This window comes from Microcebus murinus, chromosome 28 (assembly GCF_040939455.1).
Source record: "Microcebus murinus isolate Inina chromosome 28, M.murinus_Inina_mat1.0, whole genome shotgun sequence".
Taxonomy (NCBI): Eukaryota; Metazoa; Chordata; class Mammalia; order Primates; family Cheirogaleidae; genus Microcebus; species Microcebus murinus.
In genome coordinates, this window is record NC_134131.1 from 14677591 (window position 1) to 14700632 (window position 23042).

The 23042-nt window shown below is 49.9% G+C and overlaps 2 protein-coding genes across 8 annotated transcripts; both read right to left on the reverse strand.

Annotated features, from left to right (window-relative positions):
- Positions 1 to 781: 781 nt before the first annotated feature.
- RPUSD3 (RNA pseudouridine synthase D3) lies at positions 782 to 7733 on the reverse strand. Of its 2 annotated transcripts, XM_012760577.2 has the most exons (9): positions 7618 to 7733; positions 7173 to 7312; positions 5307 to 5351; positions 4685 to 4784; positions 3842 to 3949; positions 3676 to 3760; positions 3322 to 3445; positions 2739 to 2878; positions 782 to 1961 (listed from the first exon to the last, which is right to left on the reverse strand). In XM_012760577.2, exons 1-9 carry the CDS (start codon positions 7716 to 7718, stop codon positions 1770 to 1772), a joined length of 1035 nt encoding a protein of 344 aa, XP_012616031.1. In that variant the 5' UTR covers positions 7719 to 7733; the 3' UTR covers positions 782 to 1769. The 2 variants fall into 2 exon arrangements, with proteins under 2 accessions (XP_012616031.1, XP_012616032.1); XM_012760578.2 differs by lacking the exon at positions 5307 to 5351.
- Positions 7734 to 9839: 2106 nt separating this feature from the next.
- Positions 9840 to 22771, reverse strand: CIDEC (cell death inducing DFFA like effector c). 6 transcript variants are annotated; one of them, XM_075998501.1, is made up of 6 exons: positions 22739 to 22771; positions 20367 to 20444; positions 18668 to 18824; positions 13548 to 13706; positions 12934 to 13121; positions 9840 to 10122 (listed from the first exon to the last, which is right to left on the reverse strand). In XM_075998501.1, exons 2-6 carry the CDS (start codon positions 20417 to 20419, stop codon positions 9960 to 9962), a joined length of 720 nt encoding a protein of 239 aa, XP_075854616.1. In that variant the 5' UTR covers positions 20420 to 20444; positions 22739 to 22771; the 3' UTR covers positions 9840 to 9959. The 6 variants fall into 6 exon arrangements, with proteins under 6 accessions (XP_075854616.1, XP_075854617.1, XP_020139900.2 ...); XM_075998502.1 differs by lacking the exon at positions 22739 to 22771 and adding an exon at positions 22643 to 22693; XM_020284311.2 differs by lacking the exon at positions 22739 to 22771 and adding an exon at positions 20722 to 20741.
- Positions 22772 to 23042: the final 271 nt, after the last annotated feature.

Below are 23042 nucleotides of genomic sequence, written 5' to 3' on the forward strand. Positions count from 1 at the left end.
GGCCAACTAATATATATAGAAATAATATATATATATAAAAATCAGCCGGGCATGATGGCCCATGCCTGTAGTCCCACCTACTCGGGAGGCTGAGGCAGAAGGATCGCTTCAGCCCAGGAGTTTTGAGGTTGCTGTGAACTAGGCTGATGCCACAGCACTCACTCTAGCTTGGGCAACGAAGCGAGACTGTCTCAAAAAAAAAACAACAAAAAGACAAATTTTAAAATACCGTATAACTATTTATATAACATTTCCATTGCTATAAGGAATCCAGAGACATCTAAAGTCTAGGGGAGGATGTGCCCAGGTTTTACGAAAACACACCATTTCATATGATGACTTGAACATCCATGGATTTTGGCATCCAAGAGGGGTCCTAGAACCAGTCCCCTACAAATACTGAGGGGCAACTCGATTCTTTAAATCACAGGGATGTAGGCCAGGCGTGGTGGCTCACACCTGTAATCCTAGCACTCTGGGAGGCCGAGGCAGGCAGATCGCTCGAGGTCAGGAGTTCGAAACCAGCCCGAGCAAGAGCAAGACCCTGTCTCTACTATAAATAGAAAGAAATTAATTGGCCAACTAATATATATAGAAAAAATGAGCCGGGCATGGTGGCACATGCCTGTAGTCCCAGCTACTCGGGAGGCTGAGGCAGAAGGATGGCTTGAGCCCAGGAGTTTGAGGTTGCTGTGAGCTAGGCTGACGCCACGGCACTCACTCTAGCCTGGGCAACAAAGCGAGACTCTGTCTCAAAAAAAAAAAAAAAATCACAGAGACGTTTTAGACACTATTTGTGTGTTTGATATATTTCACAATTTTTTAAAGCAAAAGATCAACACCTGCACTTACATAGTCAATTTTACAGAGATAGGAAGTAGAGTGGTAGCTACTAGAGGAAAAGGGGACCTAGTGTTGAATGGGCAGAGTTTCGGTTTTGCAAGACGAAGAGTTCTGCAGATGGATGGTGCTGACTGCACAACAGTGTGAGTTGCCAGGTGTGGTGGCTCCTGCCTATAATCCCAGCTACTGGGGAGGTTGAGGTGGGAGGATTGCTTGAGGCCAAGAGTTTAGGACCAGCCTGAGAAACACAGTGAGACCCTGTCTAAAAAAAGTAAATAAAAATAAAAGACTGCGGCCTGGCACAGTGGCTCACGCCTGTAATCCTAGTACTTTGGGAGGCCAAGGTGGAAGGATTGCTCAAGGTCAGGAGTTCGAGATCAGCCTGAGCAAGAGCGAGACTTCCATCTTTACTAAAAATAGAAAGAAATTAATTGGCCAACTAAAAATATAGAAAAAACTAGCTGAGCATGGTGCCGCATGCCTGTAGTCCCAGCTACTTGGGAGGCTGAGGCAGGAGGATTGCTTGAGCCCAGGAGTTTGAGGTTGCTGTGAGCTAGGCTGACGCCACAGCACTCTAGCCTGGGCAACAGAGTGAGACTCTGTCTCAAAAAAAAAAAAAAAAAATGACTACATATTCAACCCAGCAAAAAGCATGGTCCATGACAAACATTTCCTTGCTTGGCAAATCCTGAAAATCATACCATGAGGTAGGAACTTTTATTATCTCACGTCCAGAGAGGTGAAGTCACTTGCCGAATGCCACACAGCAAGCCAGTGGCCTAAAGAGTTGATCTTAGGTGTGTTTGACCAGAGCCCAGGACCTTAAACCATGGCCTTACTGCATGTAGAGCACTGACCTCCTTCTCTCCTTGGGCCTGGCCACAGCACCCCTTGCTTTTCAGTGGGGGGTCAGGAACAGAGGGGGGCTATTGTTGGCGGAGCCCCAGGCACTGTAGGGTCCTGGAGAAATAAGGGGGCAGAGGTGCCAGGAGCTCGACAGGGGTGTCCTTGGGCCTGGTGCCCGGGAGGAGGAGCCGATGCAGATGGAGGTGCAAGGGCAGCTGGGCAGCCTGGGTGGGGCTCAGGTGGAGGCGTCTGAGGAGAGCGTCAGCCAGGACCTGGAGCGGGAGAGGCAGTCCGTGTGCAGCCACATAAATTCTGAACTGCTGAGTACCCAGCTCTAACAGAAATGGGAGTAAGGCAAGCACTTCCTAGCTCTCTCCGGTCTGCAGCTATTAACCATTTCCTTTCTACACACGCACACGCATGCACACCAGCACTCACAGTGTGTGAGGCTTGCTAGGAGTTCACCAAATCAGCTTCCTCCTGGGCAAACAGCTAAACTACATTTCCCAGCCCCTATTGCCGTTTGGTGAGGCCACCCAACCGAGCCCACAGAGCTTGAGTGGAAGTGTGAGTGCCACCTGCAGACCTGCCCGCACACCTCATCCATGTGAGCTCTCCCCTCCCTTACACCTCTCCCCTCCCCTGGCTGCATGGCAACTGCTTGGAGCAAAGTCCACTCCTAGCCACTCCCATGAACTGAGCTTAATGTGGGGGAGAAGTCACTGTGCTGAGACTCTGGCACTTTGGGGTTACAGTTAGAGCAGACAGAGGCACCCTGACATACGTACAACCTCTTCCACCTCTTGTACCAAACAGACTCAAGGAATGGCAGACTTGGAAGGGCTTTTAGAAATCGGCCACTTCAACTCCCTTAGTGAACAGATGGGTGGAATGAGGCCCAGGAGAGGGGCGTCGGCTGCCCAAGGCCACACAGCAAAATGGGCACAGCCAGCCTTGGAAGCCAAGGGGGCCACCTCCCCGTCCCAGGCCGCAGAGCTGGGTTTGGAGACGCTTCCCCAACCAAGGCAGCAGGCAGGGGCCTCGAGTACCTGCTTTTGGGGTTTGGTGCTCGCAGCCGGCAGCAGAAAGCGCTGGCCCAGGACGGTGCCCACTCGAGCAGCATACATGTGGTCGCCGAGCACAGGGCAGAGCTGCAGGACCATGTGCACCTGCAGCTGGCTGGGGAACGCTGGGTGACAGGAGAGACGGGACAGATGGGGGACGGGGGCAGCTGCTCCGGCTCACCCAGCACTGCCCCTCCTCCTTTCCTTCCGGAAACGCCACCTCCATCCTCAAATCTTGTGGTTTCAGTGAAGGTGCTACAGCCCTGCCTCCAGAGAGGGGCAGAAGACCAGGTCGGGACAATCAAAGCTGTCAATCCACCTGGCCTGTGGGATGTGCCCATGATGAGATGCAACCCTGAACTAACTGTTGAAGCATCGGAGTAAGGACTGCTCTTTTCTGCTGGGGTGCAAGCCTGAAGCTGCCTCTGCCAGCTGGGCCTGGTCACATACACCCATGGGGTCCACCAGCTGTTCCCCTAGGCTGCTGCTGAGGACCACCCCCCTTCCCACCCACTGGCGTCCCCAAGCCACGTCCCATTCTGAAGGCTGGCTGGGAGTCCAGACCCACCTGTCACTGGCTGCAGCTGGACCAGGGCGCAGCCGGAGCCTGTGGCTACCACACGGAAGTGGCTGAGGGTCTTCTTGACACCTTCTAGGATGTCCTTTCGGGAGGGGTCCTTTACCGGAACTACCTGGGGTGCCGGCCAGGAATGAACAGGCTGCACTCACACCTGGGAACTGTGCCCAGACTGTCCTGCTCCCAAAGGGTTCAGGACAGGGCCCCAGCACAGGCAGCAGTCACTCGCCTGTTCGTTCTGGGGGACAGGAGAGCCAGCCACCCCAAGTCTGTACCCCTGACTCCTCCACAGGGGTGACATATCTGGAAGGACCCCTCCTCTTTCCTACTCGAATGCTGACTCACAAGACTGACTGTGTCAGTATGTTCCAGTTTCAAAGCTGCCTGGATCTTCCCGTCAGAAACAGCTGGGATCCCATCGGTGACAGCACTGAAAGGGGGGCAGGAGGAGGTCACAGAGAGGCCTGCCGAGACCTCCCTGTTGTCCTAGGAGCCTCCCGGCACCTCTCACCAGTAGGTGACTGTGGGTCTCTGGGCTCTCCGTGAGTGGATGAAGAACTTCTGGAGGCGACTTGCTGTCTGGGGACAACTAGAAAGGAGTACAAGCCCAGAGGTCTCCCTGGTGGAAGGGAACAAATCACACAAGTTAAAGTCCCTTGGGCTCATACACAAAAAAGGAGACTCCTATGAAGGAACACTGACCTGTTTAAGGCCAAACAAGAACACCAGGACTATAAGTCAGACCACCTCCTCAGAAACAAGTAAGGCTTCCCCTTGTTTGATAACAAGACTATTTAGCTTAATGTGTTTCTTATCTTGCTTGCCCTGGCTGGCAGGAAGCTCAGAGCCAAACATCATAACAATTGCTACCAATTGCTGGCTGACTGCCGTGTGCCAGACACTCTATTAGGAACTTTAAGTTTGACTAGGAACTTAAATAATTAAGCTCCCCACAAAGAAGCTCAAAGTTTGTGGAATTGCAGAAATATTTCATCTTAAGTACCATCTCTAATTGATAGCAGTTAAAGGAAAGAATATCATGGATTGACTACCAAGGCCAGCCATAAGTATGAGCTTGGAGAAGTGACTGCACACTGAGCACAGGAATTATTTTTTCTATTTTACAATTAAGGGAACTGAGGCTCCCCTTCATACTTTGCCTAAAGTCACACAGTTTGTACATAAGATTTGAACTAAGATCCATTGGCTTCCTCCTTTTCAGAGTCCTTGTATTCTACCTGTTTGATCTCAAACCTTCCCATGGAAAATGTGTCAGCTTATTCCTGAGCAGCTATTCCACCACCCCAAATAGACACCTGTCCTCCTACCTTCCTATCACCCCACCACCACTTACTTCCCAGGTGCTCGGACAACCTGGAGCTCCTGCTTCCCAAGCCCCAGGGACTGGCTCAACTCTGGCAGCACTGAGAGTAATGTCAGCTCTTCTGGTTTTCCTGGAAAATAAGAAGGAAGATCTAGGTGCAGTGGCTTATGCCTGTAGTCCCAGCTACTCAGGAGGCTGAGGCAGGAGGATCACTTGAGACCAGGAGTTTGAGACCAGCCTGGGCAACACAGTGAGACACCTCACACACACCTACAATGTCTAAAAACATTTTTTGAATTAGCTGGGTGCAGTGGCATGCACCTTTAGTCCAGCTACTAGGGAGGCTGAGGTAGAAGGATGGCTTGAGTTCCAGGAGTTCCCAGCCTGGGTGATAAGGCCAGAAGTCATAAAAAAAAAAAAAAAAGAGAGAGAGAGAGGGAGGGAGGGAGGGAAGACAGGGAGAAGGAGAGAGGGGGGAGAGGGAGAAGGAAAGGGAGAGAGAAAAAGAAAAACAGAAAAAGGAAAAGAAAAAAAAAATTCAAGCAAGAAAAAAAAGGAAGGTAGGTAGGTAGAAACTGCTCCCTTTATTCCCTCCCTCATCGACATCAAACCCCCTTTCACTGTATTCTCTTTCCATATGCCCTGCCCGTACCTGTCACTGGCAGACCCTGTGGCTTGTTCAGTGTTACCAGAGGTCCTGAAATAGATATCACATGAACATCAGCAACATCAAAAGCATCAGTGCATCTTTATGCAGCGCTGAGAGTTTTGGTTTTTTTTTTTTTTTTTTTTTTTTTTGAGACAGAGTCTTGCTTTGTTGCCCTGGCTAGAGTGAGTGCCTTGCCATCACCCTAGCTCACAGCAACATCAAACTCCTGGGCTCAAGCAGTCCTCCTGCCTCAGCCTCCTGAGTAGCTGGGACTACAGGCACGAGCCATGACGCCCGGCTAATTTTTTCTATATATTTTTAGTTGGCCTATTAATTTCTTTCTATTTATAGTAGAGATGGGGTCTCGCTCTTGCTCAGGCTGGTTTCGAACTCCTGCCCTTGAGCAATCCCCAGGCCTCGGCCTCCCAAGAGTGATAGGATTACAGGCGTGAGCCACCATGCCCAGCCCAGCACTGAGAATTTACGAAGCACTTTCTCATTCATCTTAGCCCACAGCCCATTACAACTCTTAGGCTTGAGTTACCAGCTCCCCCCCAAACTGAACTTTTCTGTTCCTCACATATGCCAAACTCACTGCCACCTCAGGGCCTTTGCACTCGCTGCTTTCTCTGTCTCAAGTTTTCACGAGCTGGGCGTGGTGGCTCATGTCTATAATCCTAGCTCTCTGGGAGGTCAAGGGAGGATCACTTGAGCCCAGGAGTTTGAGGTTGCTGTGAGCTATGAGGATGCCACTGCACTCCACCCTGAGCAACAGAATGAAACTCTGTCTCAAAAAACCGAAACAACAAAACCAACAAATTTTCAAGAGCCTGGCTCCTTCCCATCATCCTGGTGCAAACATCTTGCCAGAGAGATCTGAATCTCCAATCTGCCCCTCTTCTACAGTTCCTACTATCATAACTCCCTGTTTTACTTTATTCACAGCACTGACCACTAGTAACTTGTTCATTTCTTTTCTGATTAACCCATTTCTCCCACTACTGGTAGAATGTTGGCTCCCTGAGGGCAGGAACCATATTTATCTTTTTCAGGGCTGAAGATTGCCTTGAATAGCGCCTAGAACATAGCAAATGTTGAGATTGCCTTGAATAGCAATAAGAACATAGCAAATGTTGAATAAACAGTTGAGAAAATGAATAAATCACTGAATGGAGAGGCTCAAGCCTGTAATCCTAGCACTCTGGGAGTCCAAGGCAGGAGGATCGCTCAAGGTCAGGAGCTCAAAACCAGCCTGAGCAAGAGCAAGACCCCATCTCTACTAAAAATAGAAAAAAATTAATTGGCCAACTAAAAATACGGAAAAAAAATTAGCCAGGCATGGTGGCGCATGCCTGTAGTCCCAGCTACTTGGGAGGCTGAGGCAGAAGGATTGCTTGAGCCCAGGGGTTTGAGGTTACTGTGAGCGAGGCTCATGCCACGACACTCTAGCCCGGGCAACAGAGTGAGACGCTGTCTCAAAAAAAAAAAAAAAAAAAAAAAATCACTGAATGGAAACTGAGGTTCAGAGAAATTATCTTCCTAAAGCCATACAGCAGGCTAAATCACAGAGCCTAGTTATGTCTGTCTACAAAGCCTATGATTTGTTCGCCAATACACAGTAATTCACTCTTACAGCAATCCCCATGACCGAGCACCTACTATGGGCAAGGCTCTCCTCTAGTCGTCTGCACCCTCTCCCCGCCACAACCCTGTCGCCACGAGGCTGGGACACGTCCCGTGTGGCTCGTCCCAGCTCACGCTGCCTGCTAGTGGGAGGGAGACCCAGGATTTGATCCCGAGGGATTTAAAGTAGGGCCCTGCCAACACACCGGCGGGTCCCTGCGGCCGGCCGTCTCTCTCACCCCTCACCTTTCCGGTCCACCACGGCGGCCCTGAGCACCTCGACCAACTGCTCCCGGCTGAGGTTCTCCGGCTGCAGCGGCCCCGGGAAGGGCGGGTCCCCGAGGGGCCGCAGCCGTCTGCTGGAGCCTCCAGCTTGCAGCTGATGCCTAGAAAAAGCAGGCAAAGCAATCAATCACTCGCTTCCCGAGGCGCCGTCCATGCCTTTCTCCACACACCTCTTACCAACGCCTCCGAAAGTCCGGGCTGAGCTTCCCCAAAACTCACTTACGACGACCCGCCCCGCTTTACAGCGGAGAGAAACTGAGGCTCGCTCACTCAGAGACGCCAAGGGACTAGTTTAGGGCCACACAGCAGAGCCGGGCTAAAAAAACCTGCGCCTCACCGAGATCCCGCATGCCCCCTCCCCCAGCCCTAGCTTCCCCTCCACAGGAAGGAGAAGGTGCTTAATCACCGGGCCCGGGTGACAATGCCTGCGTCCTTGGCCTCCGAGCAGCCCCTCAGCCCCCGACGCCAGCCAGCCCACACCAGGCCCAGAATGCCGCGGCCATCCATCTCCGAGCGGGGGCAGTGCGCATGCGTGACCGGAAAAGCAGCCCTTGTGCTCCACTGCGAAACGCTGATTGGCCAGACGGCCTGTCAATCTAAATGGCGAGGCCGAGAGCTGCGGCTCACGCCTGTAATATGGGAGGCCGAGGCGGGCCAGATCCCTCAAAATCAAGAGTTCGAAACCAGCCTGAGCAAGAGCCAGACACCCGTCTCTACTCAAAAAAAAGAAATGAATTGGCCAAGTAAAAACATATAGAAAAAAAATTAGCTGGGCGCGGTGCCTGTAGTCCCAGCTACTCAGGAGGCTGAGGCAGGAGGATTGCTTGAGCCCAGGAGTTTGAGGTTGCTGTGAACTAGGCCAACGCCAGGGCACCCTAGCTCGGGTGACAGAGTGAGACTCTGTCTCAATAAAAAAATAAAATAAAATAAATAAAATAAAATAAAATAATAAAATAAAATGAAAAAAAAATAAAATAAAAGATATGGACAAATATGTACAGGACTGGGGGGAAATGTGACCAAAATGCAGGCAGTTTTATCTTGGGCTCCACCACGGGGACATGGCTGTGCTTTGTCACAGCCCCCACAGTATTTTGGAACCCTTCTGAGAGGAAGGGCTCCTGTGTCCTGGTCGGTCCCAGCCTGAGCGAAGACAGACGGAGGCCCAGAGGCTGGAACAAGGAGACACCCTTGACAACAGCGGACTTTTCCACCGGCCGCACTTGGCCCCAGAAAAGGCCATTGTCCCCCGGGAACAAGCCCTCTGGTCCTCCTGAGGCTCAAGCTCCCTTGCTTTTTGGAATCTCCCCTCCCCAGCCCCCAGCCTCATCAAACCTGCTCTTTCCTGTTCCCTGCTGCTTTGATTCCAGGAGCCTTTGAGCTTGTGGGAGAAAAGAAGAACCTTATTTTCCCTGGGCCCAGAGGGCTCAATGCCAAGAGACTGTGGTCAGTGACTAGAGACTCACTTGTGAAACTCCAGATCTCGGATCTCCCGAAGAAGGGAGTTTGGGACAAATACCAAGCTTCCACCATCCCCCACTCCAACGCTGTTATTAAGAACTTTATAGGGCCCATCGAGGTGGCTAACACCTGTAATCCTAGCACTCCCGGAGGCGGAGGCGGGTGGATTGCTCAAGGTCAGGAATTTGAAACCAACCTGAGCAAGAGCAAGACCCGTCTCTACTATAAAAATAGAAATAATTGGCCAACTAAAAATATATACAAAAAATTAGCCGGGCATGGTGGTGCATGCCTGTAGTCCCAGCTACTTGGGAGGCTGAGGCAGCAGGATCGCTTGAGCCCAGGAGATTGAGGTTGCTGTGAGCTAGGCTGACGCCATGGCACTCACTCTAGCCTGGGCAACAAAGCGAGACTCTGAATAAAAAAAAACTAACTCCTGGGCTCAAGCAATCCTGCTGCCTCAGCCTTGCATGCGCCACCATGCCCGGCTCATTTTTCTATATATTTTTAGTTGTCCAGTTAATTTCTTTCTACTTTTTAGTAGAGACGGGGTCTCACTCTTGCTCAGGCTGGTTTTGAACTCCTGACCTTGAGTGATCCGCCCACCTTGGCCTCCCAGAGTGCTAGGATAACAGGCGTGAGCCACCACGCCCGGCCTGGAAATCATCACTTATTACATTGATTACATGGTCTGCTCAAGTCTCAAATTCAGCAGACTTTAGTTCCAAAATCGATTGCAATTTTTTTTTCTTAGTAGCTGAAAGTGCTGTTTCCTGTCACCCCACATGATGGAGAATGGCTTGACCATAGATTCCTCTCTTCCCTCAGCCCCTTCCAACCTGCAGAGAGAACCCCACCCCTGCAAAGAGCACAAAGATGTATCGGCATAAATAGTTTATTGTGAACTCTCTACTAGCATACACTGGTGAGCTTGACAGTTCACTCGGGAGGATTCTGGGATGGAGGAGTCAGGAGATGGGGAGTGTCGTGAGTGTGACCTGGGAGGACAGATTGCTGAGGGGCAGGTTTCATGCAGTAGCCTACGGGTGGCCAGTCGTGGTCAGCCGAGCTGCGTTGGGCAGGAAGGAGCTAGGCCAGGCCAGGAACGTGAACTCTCCTTCGGCCAGCTCAGCCTAGGTTGCCAGGCCTTCCTCCCGCTTCCTCCCTCGCTGGCCTGTGCGGTGAGGGAGGCATGTTGAGAAGCTGCCAGGCCTGCGGGTGCTGCTGGTTGAGCGTGGGGTCCCCAGTCTGGTCCTTGGCGGGGGAGGCCTCCAGGGACTCTGGCGTTCACTGCAGGATCTTCAGACGGGTCGGGATGAGAGATGAGGCCCTGCCCTTGGGGGGCCGCTCTCCCTCTGTGGCGTCCAGGAGCTGCCGCAGGTAGCAGGAGGAGCCCAGGAGCACGTGGCCCGTGGCCTGCATGCTGAAGAGGGCCCAGCGGAGAGCTTCCCTGGGCGGGATGAAGAGGCAACTCCAGTGGAAAACAGGAAGTATACCCTTCCCACGTCCCCTACATGCCTCCTCCCCCAGACTCCCGTGCCGGTCTGGAAGAATTGGTTTCATTACATTCGTTTTCTTCATTAATAAAATCTGAATACCACTGAGGTAGGCTAAGAACACTTCATACACTCTAGAGTGATGTGCAAACGGAAACAGATGCTGCCTTCCCCTGTGAAGGGAGAGGGCCTAGGGCAGGCGTCCTCAAACTATGCCCGAGGGCCAAATGTGGGTGTTTCTGCCCGTTAAGTTTTTTACTTCAAAATAAGATATTGTGCGGTGTGCATAGGAATTTGTTCATATTTTTTTGTTAAACTATAGTCCAGCCCTCCAGCGGTCTGAGGGATGGTGAACTGGCCCCCTATTTAAAACGTTTGAGGACCCCTGGTCTAGAGGCATGACCTGTAGCCATACCCCGAGATGTCCAGAACCTCCCTGCTTTCTCATGCAAAACTCAAGCTCATTCAATAAGGCCTTTTATTTATTTATTTTTGTTGTTGTTGTTGAGACAGAGTCTCACTCTGTTGCTGGGGCTACAGTGCCATGGCATCAGCCTAGCTCACAGCAGCCTCCAACTCCTGGGCTCAAGCGATCCTCCTGCCTCAGCCTCCTGCATAGCTGGAATTACAGGCATGCACCACCATGCCTCACTAATTTTTTCTATATATTTTTTAGTTGGCCAATTAATTTATTTCTATTTTCAGCAGAGATGAGGTCTCGCTCTTGCTAAGACTGGTCTAGAACTCCTGACCTTCAGCAATCCTCCAGCCTTGGCCTCCCAGAGTGCTAGGATAAAAGGCGTGAGCCACTGCCTACGGCCTTGGAAACATCTTATAATTTAACATATTGTCATTCTTCCTGTGATACTCCCTTACACTTTCAAAATGAAAAGTTAAAAAAAGTTCACTAAACAATAAAAATGACACTTGTCCATAATATAGGCAAATTAATTCCTCTCACCAGAGGATCACTTGAGGCCAGGAGTTTGAGACCAGCTGGGAAACATAGCAAAACCCCTTGTCTACAAAAATTGAAAAGATGTTAGCCAGGCATGGTGGCGCATGCCCCTAGTCCCAGCTACTCAGGAGACTGAGGCAGGAGGATCGCTTGAGCCCAGGAGTTTGAGTCTACAATGAGCTATGATTGTGACACAGCACTCCAGCCTGGGCAACAGAGCAAGATTGTGTCTCTTAAAAATAAATAAATTACTTCATTTTTTTAAAAAGTGCTGGGATTACAGGTGTGAGCCATCATGCCCAGCCTATCTCATCATTCTTGATGGATCTATATATGTGTGGGATTCTAAATTCTCCTTTGAAATAATTATAATTTCTTGCTAATTCTCTAATTATTAATTCAATAAAATCTTTGACACATGCTCATTTTGTAAACATTGATTAGAAGACTATTCAGGAAAATTTACTATCTTAAGGCCGAGCCCGGTGGCTCATGCCTGTAATGCTAGTACTCTGGGAGGCCCAAGTGGGAGGATTGCTCAAGGTCAAGAGTTCAAGACCAACCTGAGCCAGATGCCTGTCTCTACTATAAATAAAACATTGATTGGTCAACTAAAAATATATAGAAAATATTAGCCGGGCATGGTGACACATGCCTGTAGTCCCAGTGAGGCTGAGGAAGAAGGATTGCTTGAGACCAGGAGATTTTTTTCTATTTTTTTTTTGAGACAGAGTCTTGCTTTGTTGCCTAGGCTGGAGTGAGTGCCGTGTCGTCAGTACCTCAAACTCCTGGGCTCAAGCGATCCTACTGCCTCAGCCTCCCGAGTAACTGGGACTACAGGCATGCACCACCATGCCCGGCTAATTTTTTCTATATATATTAGTTGGCCAATTAATTCCTTTCTATTTATAGTAGAGACGGGGTCTCGCTCTTGCTCAGGCTGGTTTCGAACTCCTGACCTTGAGCAATCTGCCCTTCTCAGCCTCCCGGAGTGCTAGGATGACAGGCATCAGCCACCGCGCCCGGCCCAGCCCAGGAGTTGGAGGTTGCTGTGAGCGAGGCTGACACCATGGCACTCTAACCCAGGCAACAAAGACTCTGTCTCAAAAAAAAAAAAAAAATTACTATATTCAGTGAAAAAATATAGTCGCGCAATACAGTAGAAAGTAATGACAAAACTAAACGTATCCAAGTTCCACTAGGAGGAGTACGTGTGCCCCTTTGGCACACACCAGTGCGATCAAAGCACTTTGATAAATCATACATTTCTGGCTGGGCGCTGTGGCTCACACCTGTAATCCTAGCTCTGTGGGAGGCCCAGGTGGGCAGATCATTTGAGCTCAGGAGTTTGAGACCAGCCTGAGCTAGAGCGAGACCCTGTCTCTACTATAAATAGAAAGAAATTAATTGGCCAACTAATATATATATAGAAAAAATTAGCAGGGCATGGTGGCTCATGCCTGTAGTCCCAGCTACTCGGGAGGCTGAGGCAGGAGGATCGCTTGAGCCCAGGAGTTTGAGGTTGCTGTGAGCTAGGTTGACGCCACGGCACTCACTCTAGCCTGGGCAACAAAGTAAGACTCTGTCTCCAAAAAAAAAAAAAAAAAAAATCGTACATTTCTGTATTCTCTAATATGACGTTAAGCTTTGTCAGCATCAATGCCAGACCCAGGCCCTGAGAAAGCCGAGAAGCCTGGAACAGATCAGATTCTCCTGCTGCTTCACACACACACACACACACACACACACACACACACACACACCCCGCCCCCAGCAAACCGCAATCCACAATCCACAATCCACTCACCTCAGGATGCGCTTGGCCCCACAGCAGTGCAGGTCATAAGAAAGGGAGTACGTGTCATAGAGAGTCGCCTTCACGTTCAGGCAGCCAATGAAGTCCTGTGGGTTCAGCTTGTACAGGTCAAAGGTTATTCGGGCCACATCAATCTTCTTGGCAGGCTTATGGGAGAGGGAGGGCTGGTACCTCGATCCCTGCATCAAAACAAGCAGATGGGCCGGATGTGGTGGCTCATGCCTGTCATCCTAGCACCCTGTGAGGCCAAGGTGGGAGGACTGCTGGAGCTCAGGAGTTCGAGACCTGCCTGAGCAAGAGCGAGACCCCGTCTCTACTAAAAAATAGAAATTAATTGGCCAACTAAAAATATACAGATAAAATTAGCCGGGCATGGTGGCGCATGCCTGTAATCCCAGCTACTCTGGAGGCTGAGGCAGAAGGATTGCTTGAGCCCAGGAGTTGAGGTTGCTGTGAGCTAGGCTGATGCCACGGCACTCTAGCCTGGGCAACAGAGTGAGATTCTGTCTCAAAAAAAAAAAAAAAGACAAGCAGATGGTTAGTAGCCCTTGAGGTCTTCGTCCAGGCTCCCAGTTCCCCCCTCCCTGCAATAGGTGAGACCTAACCTGTTCTGATGCAGGCTGCCATTTCTGCCCCTTCTGGAGGACCATGAACACTGTATTCCCTGCCAAAGCTTGGAAATAGTCTTCTGTCTCTACGGTTGTGCCATCTTCCTCTAGCACCAGGATGAAGGGCTTGTCTGCCAGCATCAGGATGTCCCGGACCTGAGGAATGAGGTCAGTGATATCTCAGCCATCCCCATGAAGCCCCAGGGCTGGTATTGGGAACACCCACATGAAGTCACCTCAGCTGCCAGGGAGAGAACAAATAGGCTGGGATCTACTGCATGAAACTGGAAGCCAGGCTCTCTAGCATGGTTCACTACCCAAAGATTTTATTTTATTTTATTTTATTTTATTTTATTTTATTTTATTTTATTTTATTTATTTATTTATTTACTTATTTTTTGAGACAGAGTCTCACTTTGTTGCCCAGGCTAGAGTGAGTGCCGTGGCGTCAGCCTCGCTCACAGCAACCTCAATCTCCTGGGCTCAAGCAATCCTCCTGCCTCAGCCTCCCGAGTAGCTGGGACTACAGGCATGCGCCACCATGCCCGGCTAATTTTTTCTATATATATTAGTTGGCCAATTAATTTCTTTCTATTTATAGTAGAGATGGGGTCTCGCTCTTGTTCAGGCTGGTTTCGAACTCCTGACCTCGAGCAATCCACCCGCCTTGGCCTCCCAGAGTGCTAGGATTACAGGCGTGAGCCACTGCGCCCGGCCCAAAGATTTTATTTTATTTGAGACAGAGTCTCACTCTGTTGCCCAGGCTAGACTGAGTGCTGTGGCGTCAGCCTAGCTCACAGCAACCTCCAACTCCTGGGCTCAAGCGATCCTCCTGCCTCAGCCTCCCCAGTAGCTGGGACTACAGGCATGTGCCACCATGCCTGGCTCATTTTTTTCTATACATATTAGTTGGCCAATTAATTTCTTTCTATTTTTAGTAGAGACAGGGTCTCACTCTTGCTCAGGCTGGTCTTGAACTCCTGACCTCAAACTATCCTCCTGCCTCGGTCTCCTAGAGTGCTAGGATGACAGGTGTGAGCCACCACACCCGGCCAACCCAAAGATTTTATTTCATGGTACCTCTTGGTACGTGGCTTCAGGGCTAGTAGTCTAGAATAAGATTGTCTAATATAATTGGAGTCACATACGTAATTTTTTATTGAGATATAATTTATATATTATAAAATTCATCCTTTTAAAGTATATAATTCAAAGTTTTTTTAGCATATTCACAGAGTTGTAACCATCACCACTGTCTAATTTCAGAATGTTTTCATCACCGCAAAGAGAAACCCAATACCCATTGGCACTCACGCCCCCATTCTTCCTCCCCTGGCAACCTCTACTGTCTGTCTCTACAGATTTGCCGATTTTGGACATTTTATATAAATGGGATTACACAACTTGGCATCTTTTTTCACATAGCATATTTTCAAAGTCAACCACCTTGTGGCATGATTAATTCATTTTTGTGGGTAAATAATATTCTAGTCTACAGATATGCCACATTTAAAATTCATTCATCAACTGATAAATACTGGGGTTGTTTCCATTTTTTACTAGTATGAATAATGCTATGAGACCGGGCACGGTGGCTCACACCTGTCATCCTAGCATTCTGGGAGGCCAAGGCGGGCGCATTGCTCAAGGTCAGGAGTTCGAAACCAGCCTGCGAAAGAGTGAGACCCCATCTATACTATAAATAAAAAAAAATTAATTGGCCAACTAATATATATAGAAAAAATTAGCCGGACATGGTGGTGCATGCCTGTAGTCCAAGCTACTCAGGAGGCTGAGGCAGGAGGATCGCTTGAGCCCAGGAGTTGGAGGTTACTGTGAACTAGACTGACGCCATGGCACTCACTCTAGCCTGGGCAACAAAGTGAGACTCTGTCTCAAAAAAAAAAAAATAATAATACTATAAGTTTCTGTGTACATACTTTTATATGGACATATGGTTTCAATTTTTCTGGGTATATACCTAGGAGGATTGCTGAGTCATACATTAACTCTGTTTAATATCTTCATGAACTATGAAAATGCTTGCTAAAACAGCTACATCATTTTACATTCCCTCAAGCAATGTAGGAAGATTCCAATTTATTCATATCCTCACCAACACTTTGTTATTGACTGTCTTACTTTACTCATTTTAGTAAATACAAAGTTTTTTTGTTTGTTTGTTTGTTTGTTGAGATAGAGCCTCACTCTGTTACCCGGAGTTAGAGTGCTGTGGCGTCAGCCTAGCTCACAGGAACCTCAGACTCCTGGGCTCAAGCAATCTTCCTGCCTCAGCCTCCCAAGTAGCTGGGACGACAGGCATGCGCCACCATGCCCGGCTAATTTTTTCTATATATATTTTTAGTTGTCTAGCTAATTTCTTTCTATTTTTAGTAGAGACAGGGTCTTGCTCTTGTTCAGGCAGGTCTCGAACTCCTGATCTCAAGCGATCCTCCTGCTTTGGCCTCCCAGAGTGCTAGTATTACAGGGGTGAGCCACGTGCCTGGCCCTAAGTCCCTTTTGATATAAACAAATGAATACAACACTGAAAGTTAGATGCAGAATTAGATGTTTACATAGTACAAAGTACTGACCTAGAAAATAACCAAAAAGAAAAATAACAATGTTACATAGAGAAGCCTAACTGTACCACCTTATTCAAATAGTCAAAGTAAAGAAAAAAAACAGTAATGTGACAAGTCAAACTTGTATGTAATTTTGAAATGACAATTTATATTTATCATATCCCTGCCAAAGATATACAACCTGGGCCAGATGCGGTAGCTCACGCCTGTAATCCTAGCACTCTGGGAGGCCGAGGGGGGCGGATCGCTTGAGGTCAGGAGTTCGAAACCAGCCTGAGCAAGAGTGAGACCCCCATCTCTACTATAAATAGAAAGAAATTAATTGGACAACTAATATATATAGAAAAAATTAGCCGGGCATGGTGGCACATGCCTGTAGTCCCAGCTACTCAGGAGGCTGAGGCAGGAGGATCGCTTGAGCCCAGGAGTTGGAGGTTGCTGTGAGCTAGGCTGACGCCACAGCACTCACTCTAGCCTGGGCAACAAAGTAAAACTCTGTCTCAAAAAAAAAAAAAAAAAAAGGATATTATTAGGAAAACTGGCAACGCTTGGAGTCTCAGGATTCACTTGTATTAATGTAACATTATATGTTTCCTGATTTTAATGGTTGTATTATGATTCCAATAGGAGATGCACTTAGGAGAATATCCCTGCACACTCAAGTATCCAAAGGTAATAGGCAGCGGGTTGGCAAGTTACTCTCAAATGATTCAGGAAAAGTTTTTTTTTTTTTTTTTTTTTTTTTTTTTTTTTTTTTTTTTGAGACAGAGTCTCACTTTGTTGTCCAGGCTAGAGTGAGTGCCGTGGCGTCAGCCTAGCTCACAGCAACCTCAAACTCCTGGGCTTGAGTGATCCTTCTGCCTCAGCCCCCCGAGTAGCTGGGACTACAGGCATGCGCCACCATGCCCGGCTAATTTTTTATATATATATCAGTTGGCCAATTAATTTCTTTCTATTTATAGTAGAGACGGGGTCTCGCTCTTGCTCAGGCTGGTTTTGAACTCCTGACCTCGAGCAATCCGCCCGCCTCGGCCTCCCAAGAGCTAGGATTACAGGCGTGAGCCACAGCGCCCGGCCTCAGGAAAAGTTTTGTACTGTATTGTTCTTGCAATTTGTGATAGTTTGGGGTTGCTTAATGTTAGTTAAGGCTGGGTGCAGTGCCTCAGGACTGCAACCACAGCACTTTGGGAGGCTGAGGTGGGAAGATTGCTTGAGGCCAGGATTTCAAGACCAGCCTGGGAAACATAGTAAGACCCCTGTCTCTGTGGAAAAAACAAATCCTCCAATGGCTTTCTTTTTGTTTGTTTGTTTGTTTGAGACAGTCTCACTTTGTTGCCCAGGATGACAGGCGAGAGCCACCGCACCCTGCCTCCAATGGCTTTCTGTCACTTTTTAAAATAAAACCCAATTTTTCTTTGCCATGGACAAAAGATTTCATGCTTTGGTCCCTGACAATCACATCACCTTACACTCTCTCCCTTTCACTCTCTCTGCTGCCAAACTTGGAAGAGCAGTGTATGGGCAGGGTCCTCTGTGAGCCACCAGTGAGATTCACTCCTGACCTGTCTACCATCTTGGAAAGGTGCGATCTCACTGTTCCTCAGTGACAAACTCAGTGGCTTATGAGAATCTCCTGAAGCAGCTACTAAAAAGTAAAATTCGTGGGCCTCACTCTTCCTCTGATGAATAGTTTGAAGCAAACTGTCCATGGTTGTTCACAAAGCCTTCGGTAGAAGTTCCACTGTGGGAGACAGACTTAAGGAGAACGACACTGGATGAAGGGAGGAGGTGGAGAAGGGAATCTCCAAAATCCTGCTCATTTTCCCCAACTTTCAGATACTTCTGCAAGTTTAAGAACTACTGGCAAGGCTGGGCACGGTGGCTCACGCCTATAATCCTAGCACCATGGGTGGCCGAGGCAGGCAGATTGCTTGAGCTCAAGAGTTCGAAACCAGCCTGAGCAAGAGCAAGACCCCGTCTCTACTAAGAATAGAAAAAAATTAGCTAGACAACTAAAAATATATATTGACAAAATGAGCCGGGCATGGTGGCGCATGCCTGTAGTCCCAGCTACTTGGGAGGCTGAGGCAAGAGGATTGCTTGAGCCCAGGAGTTTGAGGTTGCTGTGAGCTAGGCTGACACCACGGCACTCACTCTAGCCTGGGCAACAAAGTGAGACTCTTGTCTCAAAAAAAAAAAAAAAAAAACAAAAAACCACTACTGGCAAAAAAGGGATCCTTAGGGTCTCTCCAGCAAGAAAAATGTGCCCCAAAAACACCACTGACCTATTGAATGATAGCGTAGGATGACAAGGCACTGCCCTCCCCTGTCACCAGGCAGACATCACTAATCAACTGGACAGCTCTGCAGGCAGGCCCTGGCATCCGAATCGAAACCGTTTCACCTCCTAATCCCTGACCTCCATCCTTACGGAATCCTAGCTCCTGACCTAGAGGACAGAGGCCACCAGTAGGGCCAGCTCTCGGCCATGGCCCCAGTGGCTGGGGTGTGCAGAGTGCAGCCAGCGCTCACCTTGTAGAGGAGGTCCTCGAGACCGTGCGCCAGGACGCCCTTGCGCACTCTCCGGTCCGCCGTGCTTACTCGGTAGGGCCGGGCCCTGGGGGCTTCCTGGCTGGGCTCCGAGGTCAGCAGCTGCTGGGTCACCACCGAGGTGCTCACCTCCATGTGCCTGGGGTGGTCGGAGCATCAGGATGAGCTGCCAGCAGCTCCCAGCCCCGACCTCAGCAGCGTGACCACTCCTCCCACCCCTGTAGACCAGGTTCATCCCAGACCTCCTTGCGCACCACCCACTAAGCCTGCTCTAGACGGTCTTACTCAAAATCCTGCCAGAGCGTGGCAAACTCCGATGGGTGTGTCAGTCACCTGGGGGTCTTGTCCAAATGCAGACTCTGATTCAGTAGGTCTGGGTGAGGCCTGAGATTCCTTCCATATGACTAACAAGTCCCCACATGAGGTTGATGCTGCTGGTTCTTGGGCCATGGGAAATAAGCAGCAAGCGGTAAGAGACCACCCCACATTCCCCCGGTGACCTCTTCTCTTGGCCTCACTCTTCTCACCTGTCAAGTGGGATGAAGCTGGGGAAGCCTGAAACCAATGTAAGGTTTTTTTTTGTTTTGTTTTTTTGTTTTTGAGACAAAGTCTCACTTTATTGCCCAGGCTAGAGTGAGTGCCGTGGCGTCAGCCTAGTTCACAGCAACCTCCAACTCGTGGGCTCAAGCGATCCTCCTGCCTCAGCCTCCCGAGTAGCTGGGACTGCAAGCATGTGCCACCATGCCCGGCTAATTTTTTTTCTATACATATTAGTTGGCCAATTAATTTCTTTCTATTTATAGAAGAGACGGGGTCTCGCTCTTCCTCAGGCTGGTTTCGAACTCCTGACCTTGAGCAATCTGCCCGCCTCGGCCTCCCAGAGTGCTGGGATTACAGGCATGAGCCACTGTGCCTGGCCCAGAACCTGCATTTTGAAATCAGCCAGACCCAGGTCTGAATCTCTGCTCTGCTGTCGATTCACTAGGTGACGAAGAGCACCCACTCTGTGCCTCAGTTTCCTCCTCTTGTAAGTTGCTTTAATAATCTCCTTTTCTGGCCTCTTAGCAGTGACATGGTATGGGAAAAGGCACTCCAGCCCTCTGACCTCAGCTTCCCTCTCTGTTAAACCCAGGATGTTAAAAGTATGGACCCCGGCCGGGTGCGGTGGCTCACGCCTGTAATCCTAGCACTATAGAAAAAATGAGCTGGACATGGTGGCACATGCCTGTAGTCCCAGCTACTCAGGAGGCTGAGGCAGGAGGATCGCTTGAGCCCAGGAGTTGGAGGTTGCTGTGAGCGAGGCTGATGCCACGGCCCTCACTCTAGCCTAGGCAACAAAGCGAGACTCTGTCTCAAAAACAAAACAAAACAAAAAAATCTCCTTTTCTCAAAGCTGTCGTGGGGCTTAAATGGGATCAGGAATGAGAGCACCAAGTACAGTGTCTACCTGTTTCCACCCGATGTATGGTGGTGGGTGGAGGCAAGAGCATTGATATCACCCAGGGGCTTGCTGAAAGTACAAAGTCAGGTCCCATGCCAGACCTCCTGGATCAGAATACGCATTGGAATAAAATCCCTGAGTGACCTACATACGCACTGAAGTCTGAGAAGGTCTGGCCTATTCACCCCTATGCAGCTCCTAGGTGGCTCTGCTTCCCTCCTGCCCTTGGGCTCTGCTCACCTGGACAGGGACTTGGGGTAGAAGAGGCTGAGGGACTTCATGGCGTACTCCATTCTCGTCAACTGGACTAAATTGGACCTGGGAAGGAAGCAGAAACAGCTCATCAGGGTGGGGTGGGAGGGTTCCCCCACTCTCTCTCTCATCACTGGACACAGGTCAACCCAACTCCCATCCGACAAGCCTGCACCCTGGTGTCCTACCCCAACTCACACACAGCTCCTGAGCCCTCCTTCTCCTGCCCAGCCCCATGCACACCAACTGTGACCCAACTGGAGACCCCCTCCACCGCACCCCAGTGCTGAGGCTCAGCCCCGTGCAGCAGCCCAACTGCTCCCCTGACCCAAGCCCCACTCACTCCATGCTGCTCGGCCCCTGGCTCTGGTCACACTGAACAGGGATCCCAAGTCGGGGCCGAAGAGGCCCTGCCTGGTTCCTTCCTGGCTGTCCCTGGGGGCAGAGTCCACTTTGCGCTGGCAGAGGTGAGTCATGCCACCTCACACTTCTGGGGACCGTTACCTCACCTCTGGTCCAGAGACCTCGCAGGCAGGCAGGCAGGCAGCCTGGCCTGAGCCTGCTTCCTCCCATGGGTCCTTGAGCAATCTGCGCCCCTCCCTGAGGCTTCCCACTGGCCAAGAGAACTTTCTGTGATGATGTTCTGTGTTTGTGCTCTCGACACCACAGCCACTAGGCCAAGTGACTCTTGAGCACTTGAAATGTGGCCAGTGTGACCAAGGAGCTGGACTTCTAATTTTATTGAATTTTTTTTTTTTTTTTGAGACAGAATCTCACTCTGTTGCCAGGGCAAGAGTGAGTGCCGTGGCATCAGCCTAGCTCATAGCAACCTCAAACTCCTGGGCTCAAGCGATCCTCCTGCATCAGCCTCCCGAGTAGCTGGGACTACAGGCATGCGCCACCATGCCTGGCTAATTTTTTCTATATATATTAGTTGTCCAATTAATTTCTTTCTATTTATAGTAGAGACAGGGTCTCACTCTTGCTCAGGCTGGTTTTGAACTCCTGACCTTGAGTAATCCGCCCACCTTGGCCTCCCAGAGAGCTAGGATTACAGGCGTGAGCCACTGCCGCCGGCCTTTTTTTTTTTTGAGACAGGGTCTCAGTTTGTTGCCTGGGCTAGAATATACTGGTGTCCTCATAGTTCACTGCAGCCTCAAACTCGTGGGCTCCATTGATCCTCCTATCTCGCAAGTAGCTGGGACTATAGGCATATGCCACTATGCCTGACTAATTTTTTTCTATTTTTAGTAGAGATGGACAGGGTCTCACTCTAGCTCAGGCTGGTCTCGAACTCCTGGCCTGTAGCAATCTTCTTGCCTTGGCCTCCCAAAGTGCTAAGATTGCAGGCGTGAGCCACCACACCTGGCCTAATTTTTTTTATTTTTTGTCTTGCTGGGTCTTGCTATGTTGCCCAGGCTCATTTCAAATTCTTGGCCTCAAGCGATCCTCCCAATCTCAGCCTACCAAAGTGCTGGGATTACAGGCACAAGCCACCACACCTGTCCAGTTTTACTGAATTTTAACTAATTTAAATTTAAATAGCCACTGTGCCTTGTGGCTCCTGGGACCCATATTGGCAGCCCAGGTCTAGGCAGAAAGCCCTGGGCTCACCTGCCACCACTTTCCCCCTGAACCTCTGTGCTCTAGCTCTTGAAGGCTCTGAGCCAGGCGTCCTCAAACTACGGCCCTCGGGCCACATGCAGGTGTTTTTGCCCATTTGTTTTTTTACTTCAAAATAAGATATGTGCAGTGTGCACAGGAATTTGTTCATAGTTTTTTTTAAACTATAGTCCGGCCCTCCAACGGTCTGAGGGACAGTGAACTGGCCCCCTGTTTAAAAAGTTTGAGGACCCCTGCTCTAAACTTTTGCAAGGGTAGCTCCCTCCATCGGTGATGCCTTTCTCTGACCCAGGGCTAACTTTTTCCAGCCTTCAAGCCCATTTCACGGGATTCCAGGAAAGCCTTCTTAGACAGCTCACAGAGTTATTACCCCACCATGCTGTCCTTCCTCGCTGAGTGTGTCTCTGTGTCTGTCTCTGCTATAGCTCCCTGATCCCTGGGTGCCTGGCCTTGAGGTGCTCTCCCTGCTCCCAGCCTCCAGCACAGAGAGGGCCTGGCACACAGCAAGGGGCAGGAGGAGTGGGTGTGGAACAAAAGCCCCTTCACCAGTGGAGTAAACTCACTCTTTCCTTCTAACAACCTGAGGGCTTTGCAGACCAGCCCCGCAGAGGCAGAAAGTCCTCTTCCCCGCTTAGCACTACCTAAGCCTGCTTGCTTCGGCCTCTCTCTCTTCCTACCCCTGGCGAAACCCTGCCAAGCCGGCTCTCCAGGAGCAAAAAATCCAACAAACTCCTTACCTCCCCTTCACAGCCTCCTGGAAACACTCCCCAGCCCAGCCCAGCCCTCCCTTCATTTTATTTCCAGCTCCCATGAAGCCCCTCCCCTGGATTTCGAGCCCCAGCTGGGGAAAAGAGCTGGGGAGTGAGTTTTGGCTCTCACCACAGGAACTGCAAGCTGGCCTGACTTCCAGAAAAACGCCTGAAAAGGAGGGGAGAAGGCATGTTTCGAAAGCTTTAGAAAAGGTTATGGCCTGGGACATGACAGCAGGCACAGAGGGCACAGAAAGCAGGCGGATGAGGGTGCGGTCCCAGCTCCACTGCT